Genomic DNA, 10,190 nt, shown 5'->3' on the forward strand with positions numbered 1-10,190 from the left:
TAATATTGGAGAAAATAATTTTTATATTACAAATTGTGCAGTTATAACTTTAGATTAGGAGCTTATTTAAAATTTGAGAAATAACAAAATCAAGAGAACATTGACACAAGTATTTATTCAGCAATGAAACTTGTTAAAATTTAATAAATCTTTGGTTTTACTTGTTAAACACGTTTACAATTTATTCTTTTACAATCATGCACATTTCTCTTATAATTAACTACAATGAAGAAAATTATAGCTAACAAAATAGTTAGTCTTTATTCTTAAAAAAAAAAAAAAATAACTAGTCTGTAATAAAATTTACATATTTTTATAATCAGATTATTTATAAATTACATCTTTAACATCAATTTATGATCGCAAATTCTTTTTCAATGCGTGTGTGAGTTAATACTATTTGATCTCGACTTATTTAACTAATAAAGTCTAGTCTTAAGATTGTATTTGTTTAATTAAACAAAAGAGTTTAGTCCACGTGAGCTTAACTTAGTTGGTAAAAATAATGTATAATATATGCAGAGTTCGTGGTTCGAATCTTATGCATGGCAAAAAAAAAAAAGATTTAGCTAAATATTTAATGACTCCAAATAGTTTATGTTTCATTGTGTTCCGTGAATCTAAACTCTAAAGGGAGCTTTAAGCTGAGGAGAAGTTCCATGAGCATAATAAGTTCACAGTTCACATCCTATTTTTGTAATATAGCGTAATTAAAAGAGGTCAAAGTAGTAATGGATGAAAGTCAAAGACAGATTTCATACGCAAATAGTTGTTGTTTGGTACGCCCTCCTGCGGAGAAGGTTGAACATGACCGACCACAATCGCCGCCTCATGTCTCTTTGATTGTTTTAACATAACATTAAATTATCATTTTTCATCAATCTTATATTATTATTATTAAATACTTTTTGTAACCAATTGGGTGTTGAGTGTGGACTTTTTCTTCCCATTTTTTCAATCTTTAATATCCTCCATTTTTATAACTCCTTAATTTCTCTCTTTAAACTTCAACCTATTCTTCCCTTTTTCAGTTACCACACTATTACTGTTTTTTCATTAAATAAAAAATATTGAATTTTTGATATGGGGGGTCTTTGTTCTAAGTCTACTAAAGGTAATAAGGCTTTAACCAAGAAGGTAGAACATTATGGTAATCATAAATCTGGTATTGGTAATAAGAAGAATAATCATAAGCATACCAGTGATTTGACAAGTGCAAAGGAGGGTGTGGATAGTAAGAAAAAGGAAGAAGAAGAAGAAGAAGCTGTTAGTGTTTCTGCAGGAACTAGGAATGATGATTTCTATGATGGGATTCCACGCTATGCTGATTCTTTTTCACATAAGTCTAGGTCAGTAAGATCAAGGCAAGCTGCTGTGGCTAAGGTTTGTTCAGTTTCACCATTCTCTTGTTTGTTTCATATCATTCTGTTTATGTGTTCAATCTCTGAATTCTTATGCGTGGATTGACTTATTTGAGTTTATGTAACCGCTTAAACGGCACACTTGTGAGACTATTATTTGGGAGTGCTTATGGAAATAGTTTGTGGCATGTCCATAAGCTGTTTTCGGCTTATTTCCACCAACTCTATGATAGCTTACATGAAAACAATTTGACTTTTTTTTTTTTTTTTTTTTTTTTTTTTTTTAATAAAAATAGCTTACACATGAACAATTATATGATAAGCGCTTAATTAAGTTGTTTATCCGAATAAGGTCTTGATCAATTAGTAATCTTAGACAAATCAGCTATGTCGATGAATCATAAAACATATTGTAAATGGTGATGGGTTGGGTTTGGATAGATAAGAGGGGGAAAGTAGAATTGTCCTAAAATTGCATCTTTTCAATTTTTGTTTTTGAATTCTGAGCTGGAAGGAATTGACAAAGATGATATTGCTTGGGAATGAAATTTCGGTTAAGTTTTCTTATGTTCCACTTTTATTTCAAATTGAATGGATGGCTTTTGGGGAACAAAATTGATGCAAGGATTGTTTTTTGAGGTTCTGGAACAGTGATACTATTTTGTCGTGTGATGGCAGATTCTAAATAATCTTACCCATTTAGCAGTTCGTACTCTACATTAGTTTGGCAATAGAGCCAAACTTCATTCCAATTGCACACGCTCACTCAACTCAAGAATCTGATAGAAACTTGGGTATTATGGGGCGCCGAAGTCCCACATCGGGTAGGACGGAATGCTCGGTGGAGTAGTTAAATGGTTTGGTTCTTTCCCCTTGATAGCTAGATTTTTAGGGTGGGTTCACCAAGTGCTTGGATACTTCTCAATTGGCATCCGAGTTAATTGTTACTTGTCAGCGGCTCAGAAAGTGTTACACATTATGCAGGCTGGTATTAGTTTTGTGTTTTCTGTTTAAGGTAATATTACTATCAAACCATTGATCTTGTAACACTAAAAAGCTGAAGAATTCAAAAGTATTCTGTTGTTGGCTCTTCCACTAACTCCTACCATTTTCATCACCATCACTACTTTGTTCTTTTCTGTTGCTTTCCCATTTTCACTGTTGGTTATTTTATTCCACAACCACATGTTACATTTTTCTGCTCAGTCCTCATTTCAAATTGAGAGTGAGTTTTGTCCAACGTGAGGAGAGAAACGCAGAGTGAACCATGAGGAACCAATGTTTAAGATTTATGGATATATTTATAATTTGGGAATCAAGGAGATTTTAGAGTTAGTATTTTATTATTTTAAAATTTCTGAACCAAGCGAAAGGGGTTAAGTTTACCAACTTTGGAGAAAAATGACGACTAATGTCTTTCTATTTCAGGTCTCCGAGGTGAGTTCACGCCTAGGCAGAGCTGGCACTATTGGATTCGGGAAAGCAGTTGACGTTCTAGACACACTTGGGAGTAGCATGACAAATTTAAATTCTGGCGGAGGCTTTGCATATGGAGCTGTAACAAAGGGGAATGAAGTTGGTATTTTAGCGTTTGAGGTTGCAAACACTATTGTCAAGGGCTTCAGTCTCATGGAATCTCTTTCGACAAAAAATATTAAACATTTGAAAGAAGAGGTGCTTAAACTAGAGGCTGTGCAAGATTTAGTATCAAAGGATATGGACGAACTTTTAAGGATTGTTGCTGCAGACAAGAGGTAATGGATTAAATCAAAACCTCAGAGATTCCATTAACAAGCCAACTTTCAGTTGTTTTAGTTTGAAATGCCAACTTGCTCTGATATTTGGTACGTTTCCAGGGATGAATTGAAAGTATTTTCTGATGAGGTGATTCGTTTTGGAAATCGGTCAAAGGATCCTCAGTGGCACAACTTGGATCGATACTTTGAAAAGTAATATAAATTGCATTGACTCAATTCGTCTAGTTTTTAGCCTTGCAATGCAGGGAAAAATAACCTTTTATTATTTTTGTTCTGACCAGTATTTTTGTTGTAAATTTTAGAATTAGCAGAGAACTTAATTCTCAAAGACAAACAAAAGAAGAGGCAGAGTTATTAATGCAGCAATTGATGAGTTTAGTTCAACATACGGCGGTGAGTGTATTCCTTTACTAAGGAAATATTTAATTTAACTCCAGAAATTGTAGTTCTTTAGAAGATGAAAAAAATATAGTAGTTTCTCCATTTAAATAGTTTTGTTTTTTGGTAAAAATAAAACTAGAATCAATCAGTGGATTGAATCCATAAATAGTTACTCAGTTATTTGAAGAAAAAAAAATAGTTACTCATTGAATTAAATAGAATAATTAATTATTCTCGAACCGAAGTGGAAATATCTTTTTATACAGAAAAAATTACCTTTTCGTAATTTTTGTCAAAATGTACTGTTGAGGGATTTGATTGAAAGGTATTTTCTCTACTTTACTTTTACCTGCGTTGCATGTCAATCGAATAGAGGGTTTTCTTTCTCTTTCCCATTTTCTTTATAGTTCTGCTAGATATCTTTTATATGTATCATGATTTATACAACAACAACCAAAGCCTTATCCCACTTAATAAGATTGGCTACATGGATCAACGGCGCCACAATATTCAATCATATATCATATCTCTATCCAACTTATTAATCTCTAGAGTTTTCTTAATAGTTCCAGACTTTTTAAGTCTTCCTCTACCTCTAGCGATTTGACTACCCTCCATATGATCTACTCTCCTTATTACGGAATCTACAACTCTTTTCTCTATATGCCCAAACCACCTAAAGTTTCCACATTCTTTTCTACGATAGGTGCTAACCCAACTCTGTCTCTAATGTTATCATTTCTACTCCTATCTTGTCTAATCCTACCACACATCCAACACAACATCCTCATCTCTGCTACACTTCATTTTTTCTCGTATTGGTTCTTTACCGTCCAACACCCCGTCCCATACAACGTCACTAGTCTTACAGCTGTATGATAAATTTAGCCTTCAACTCGAGCGGTACTTTTGTATCACATAGAACACCTGAGGCCATCCTCCATTGCAACCACCCAACTTGAATTCGATGGTTTGCATCTTCTATTTCTCCTTTGTTTCAGCATAGGAAAGTTTATTCAATTTCAACATGCTGTCGTCTATCAATATCAGCTCCATAAGATTTTATGAAAAATTTCTCTTCAAAGTTTTGTATTATGTTTTCTGCTGTACAATCAAGGAATTCATAAAATATCTCTATATTGATTTTGTTTGCAAATTGCATTTCATTCAACTTTTATTTTGTGGAATTTAACTCTAAAAGAAATTGAAAAATCTTTTTTTATGGTCTCAGGAATTATACCATGAGTTACATGCTTTGGATAGATTCGCTCAAGATTATCAGCATAAGCGTGATGAGGAGGACAATTCAAGTGCAGCTCAAAGCGGTAAGAATAATTCTCGTGACATAACATGCAACTCTTGTTTGTGGCAAGCAATTATTGACCAAAAATATTAAGCTCCAAATTTTGTGAAAATTTCTAATTCAATGTTAATTTGGTGGAGCCTGATTTGCAAAAATACCTAGCACACACTTTTGGTTTTTGTTTATGTTTTTTTTTTTTTTTTTAATTTTGTGGAGCCTGATTTGCATATTCTTTTTGGAATGTTTATGAAAACACAGAGATGGTTATTATATAACACTTCTAAAGAGAAAGTCACTTCGAGCTGAACATTTGAACACAGTATAGGGCAATATTTCTTTAGGTAATTTGTTATATACATATAACCCAAACTGTCTCTCTTCATCATATAGGCGAAAGTCTGTCAATCTTGAAGGCAGAACTTAGAAGCCAAAAGAAGCAGGTTAAGCACTTGAAGAAGAAGTCACTCTGGTCCAGAAGTTTGGAGGAGGTAACCACAAAATTCTTCTGTAGATGAATGGGATGGTCTCATCTTGTATTCTCTTCCACCCTATATGTTTTTATACTTCTATAGTAATTTATCCATGTATAATGATGGAACTAGTATATAGACTCTTAAGATGTTTTTTACTGGCTGAGGTTGATTAATTTTGAGCAGAACATGAGAATTTAGAAAGTAGAGTATAATTCATTACCTAATAATTTACAGGTTATGGAGAAACTTGTAGACATAGTCCACTTTTTGCATTTGGAGATAAATAAAGCCTTTGGCAGTCCAGGTATTTACTCACTAAAGGCATTCAGGCTGTACTTGCTTTGCTTGTTTTATTGCTCTCTTCTAATCTCATTTAGAATAACCATCATCAGTTATCAATATAACAAGTTAATTGACATCATTGGTAGCCAAAGAAACAAATTTCAGCCTTGTTAATATATTTTTCTAGTTTTTGAAAATCTTTATTTTGAATCATCAAATTACTCTTCGTCTCAATTTGTATGAAAATTGTATTTTTCTTCATAACTGCAACGAGTTTTGTCGATGGATATCTGCAGATGGCCGTAAACCATTTATTCGAACCATTAGCAATCGCCAAAGATTGGGTCCTGCAGGCCTCTCTTTGCATTATGCAAATATAGTGCTCCAAATGGATACTCTAGTAAGTATTTCTTCTTTACTGTAATTATTTCCTAACATGGTTAAGTTCCAAGAGTTTGCTTTATCAGTATCTCTTAATTAAAAAATCAATTAAAGGAATAGGTAACTAGGTCACTACTTTGATTCAAGACAAGCTTTGATCATGTCGTACATCTTTTATTGATCATTTGATGATTGGCATGTTATTTGTTTGCGCCTGAATCACTTTAGAGCTCATGGCAGTATCAAACTATTATAAGATTAAGACATTGTAATATAATATCAACGATATTATAAGATATTTCTTATATTCTAACAGAGACTATCACGTGTAATTTTAATTGTTAATAATTTTAAAAAAATGTCTGTCAACTGCCATGTGTGATTTAGCTTATTTGCTGAAAAGCGTTGTACTAAGCTTGTGTTCATTTTGTTAGGTTGCCAGATCCAGTTCTATGCCTGCAAATACAAGGGATACATTATATCAGAGCTTGCCTCCTAATATAAAATTAACTTTGCGTTCCAAATTACCTACATTTCATGTTGCAGAAGAGGTATGTTCTCATCTGTTGGTTCTTTCCTTTTATATGTTCAAAATGAAATAGATTCATGCACGCCTGCACTGCCAAACAGAACTGTCATGCAGAAATAGATTCAACATTAGACTTCTATAACTATAGAATGTACAAGTTTCAAAATACTCAAAAAGGGCCGCCAAACAAAGGAGGCTACCAAAGGAAGTAACAAATATCCATAAGATTTTCGTTACTACCTTAGTAGGTTTTAGCACACTGCAGCAGCTTCATGTATAATCTGAATGTCAATGAAAACGTTCAAAAATTATTATATATATTTTTTCTGCCTTTCGCCTTTCCACTTTCAATCAGTGCAGTTTTTTTAATTGTGTTTTTTGGTTTTTTCATGTGGGTGCTATCTGTCTCAAGCAGCTCACTGTAGCAGATATTAAACAGGAGATGGAAAAAACATTGCATTGGTTGGTTCCAATTGCCACAAACACAGCCAAGTAAGATGTCCGACTTTGTATATATATAAAATTGAGAAACTTTCTTCAAGCTTTAGTTTACCCACTTTCAATATAAACTAACTAATTCCTTTTCTTTTGTTTGGTTGCTCTAAAATTGATTCAGAGCGCATCACGGTTTTGGTTGGGTTGGAGAGTGGGCAAGCACTGGGTAAGTAACAATCTACTGTGCTAACTAAACTTGTTTTTTTTTTTTTTCCTTATTTTTTTCCCCTACTTTTTTTCTTCAAAATTCTTGTTTGATTGTTGCAGATCTGATCTAAATAAGAAATCCATGAAGACCGAAGTAATGCGGATTGAAACATTTCACCATGCAGATAAAGAAAAAGTAGAAAACTATATTCTTGAACTTCTCTTGTGGCTTCACCGCTTGGCGGTCAAAAGTAAAGCCGGGGGTGATGTTGGAGAAGTCAAGTCTGTCATAAAGTCTCATGTTGGCACTGTCCTGCAAAAGACAAATAAACAATCTACAAACGCAGTATCACCATTGCTAACAACCGATGAGCAGATCATGCTGAAGGATGTAAATAACAAAATTCCTGTTAGAGGGATCAGTAAAAGTAAAAGCTTGGACTTTGACAGTCTGAAAATGGAGTTGACAGATAACAGCAAACTAATCAAAAGTAGCAGTTACTCGACGACAAGTAGAAGCAAGGAATTATCTTTTAATAAAATTCACTCTAAGGTTCCCGCAATTGATTTTTGTATTGACAAAAAGAGAGCATTGGATGTGATTGACAGAGTAAATGTGACCAGATAATATATGGGACTATTCTTAATCGCCTTTGAAATGAAAGGGTGGTAGCAACATGAGGACAGAAGAATGGTACTTCTCTGTAAATATATATTCACACAGCTAGTGTTTTGGATGCCAGATTTTGGCAGATCTTCTAGCATCCTGGATTTCTTAGCTTCATTAGGAGCTTGGTTTTGGTGAAATGTAGTATCATATCATGATGTACATATCGTCTTTACCACGGAGGTTGTTGAGACGATACACTTTCTTGTCTGGATCAATGTGACTGCAATACACTCTTCTATTGGAGCAAGGTGGATTCTTTTTTTTTTAATTCTTGAGTGTATAGATAGTGAGGATTTGGTACTCTATGGCAGTTTTGCATTGCATGTATTATATAATTATTTGTTTGGCTATCTTTGCCTATACTTATTGACACTTGAAAATCTTTGTAATTACATTTTTTTGCTATGCTGTGATAGATAGTAGTCCATGTCAATGGGATAATATTTAGAAACACTGTTGGATATAGAAAGGAGATTGATGCCATATGTTTGTGCTATCCATGTACACGAACTTTGGGAACCAGTATCATGGTACATTTGATTGTGTTATTTAGTCTTTTGTTTGGTAAATCAAGCACAAACTGAAAGTCATCAAAAGAATACTGGCCTTCTTTTTTATTTTATAATTATTAAAGATTGCTTCCAATCTTAATATAAGTGTAATAGTTGAGTTGAAGATAAATGAAAATTGCTCATGTAGTATATGATAGTCATTATATTCATACATATATTAACCAACAAGATTTTATAGTTATGCACCAGCGTATTCTCAGATTTTATAATTTCAATACCGGTTATCTATTTACAAAGCTATATTTTTACTCAATTAATTTTGAAGTAAATTCTTTTTGGTCCAATAAAAAATAAAGTGAGTAGTCCCCTTTAAAAAGTAAAGTGGGTATCAATCATTGATTATATAAACATATCATTAGTTATTATTAGATACACATGCATGATAAATTATGAGTGTATTAAGAAATCTATATTGAGTTTTACACTTTACTATTTATGTATGAGCTACATTCTATAAGAACAAAACTTAAGTGAAGTTTATTGATGTTGTTTTTACTATCTATTATTTAAATTTAACATCATGTAATGGTAAAAATTGAAGAACGTCACAAAAGAAAACCAAGTAATGTCCTTTGTGTAAAACGTTTTTGGTGTTTTGGTCGTTCCTAAAAGGAACATGAGTGGATGCTAATGCTAATGCACGTAACGCGGGTTTGTGTTTCTTTGACATTTGAGTCAATTACATCCTACGCAAAAATCAGTTGGTCATATCACAAGCAAGACACACTTTTTGCCTTTTTATATGTTCATGTTTGACGTTGAATCTTTGGTCAACAAATATAATCATCATGTTCATGCATGCATACCGAAATAGAAAGAAAAACCTGATTGTTCCAAAAAAAGAAAAATCAGCTGCAAGATTCCATTTCCCTACCAGTCACGATGTTGAAGACATACTGGATTTATACTTGACTCGATGCATCTAAAACTTGTAAGTATATACTCCCTCCGTTTCAAAATGAGTGTCGTTTTAGGTGTTTACACACATATTAAGAAATACAATGATTAAAAGAAAGAGAATGCTTATTTTACCAAATTATCCTTATTAACTATTGGTTAGTTTTAAAAGTAATACTTTGGAAGTAGTGTGCAGAGTATTAATTGGAGGGTACAGTGAAAAGAAAAAGTTATTATTGCATTGAAAACTGAAAGTGACATTCATTTTGAAACAATTTTTTTTGGCTAAAGCGACACTCATTTTGAAACAAATGGTGTAATACTATGTTTTTTTTTTAAAAGGTAATATCATGTGTTATATCTTCAATTCCCGCAATTCCTCTTACCAAATTAGGCAAATACAATCTTTTTTAACCTTTCTTCTTAATTGAGTCAAAAAAAAAAACCTTTCTTCTTAATTATAAGATCCTTTACAAAAAATTGTTTGTTTCTATATACAAATTTTTAGATGTGTTTATTATTATTTTTCCAAATATATTCCTCCTTAATATTAATACTAATTTGTCTTGAAATATAGTAAGTAACTTAAATGTATCTATACACAAATGATAGTTTAGTAATAGTCACACACCAACTTTTCTTATCACCTGTGATTTTTGTTGATAGATATACTAAAGGATGAAGGGAGTATCAACTTATATTAGTTCGATGTTGGTTTTTCGAATTTATTCCACTAAAAGGCTTTGATCAATGACAGTCACAATATACAAGCACATATAACCGCAGTAAAGTGGCATTGGTTAATCTATGCAACTCGCATGAAGACTCATCAGGTGTCTTTTGAACCCTATCTCTATCACGTAAAGTAACTTCAGAGTATGAAATTAATGCCCTCTTTCATTGTTTGCAATTTGCATGAAAGAAGCCACTAACACAAAAAAA

At 32.7% G+C, this 10,190-nt stretch overlaps 1 protein-coding gene across 2 annotated transcripts; it reads left to right on the forward strand.

Moving 5' to 3' along the window:
- The first annotated feature begins 707 nt into the window (after nucleotides 1-707).
- Nucleotides 708-8,331, forward strand: LOC11427622 (protein PSK SIMULATOR 1). 2 transcript variants are annotated; one of them, XM_003630342.4, is made up of 12 exons: nucleotides 708-1,383; nucleotides 2,790-3,115; nucleotides 3,218-3,310; nucleotides 3,421-3,511; nucleotides 4,731-4,824; nucleotides 5,193-5,290; nucleotides 5,510-5,579; nucleotides 5,854-5,957; nucleotides 6,373-6,489; nucleotides 6,883-6,959; nucleotides 7,084-7,128; nucleotides 7,230-8,331. In XM_003630342.4, exons 1-12 carry the CDS (start codon nucleotides 1,084-1,086, stop codon nucleotides 7,735-7,737), a joined length of 1,923 nt encoding a protein of 640 aa, XP_003630390.1. In that variant the 5' UTR covers nucleotides 708-1,083; the 3' UTR covers nucleotides 7,738-8,331. The 2 variants fall into 2 exon arrangements, with proteins under 2 accessions (XP_003630390.1, XP_039685146.1); XM_039829212.1 differs by lacking the exon at nucleotides 708-1,383 and adding an exon at nucleotides 1,793-2,345.
- Nucleotides 8,332-10,190: the final 1,859 nt, after the last annotated feature.

This window comes from Medicago truncatula, chromosome 8, assembly GCF_003473485.1.
Source record: "Medicago truncatula cultivar Jemalong A17 chromosome 8, MtrunA17r5.0-ANR, whole genome shotgun sequence".
NCBI lineage: Eukaryota > Viridiplantae > Streptophyta > Magnoliopsida > Fabales > Fabaceae > Medicago > Medicago truncatula.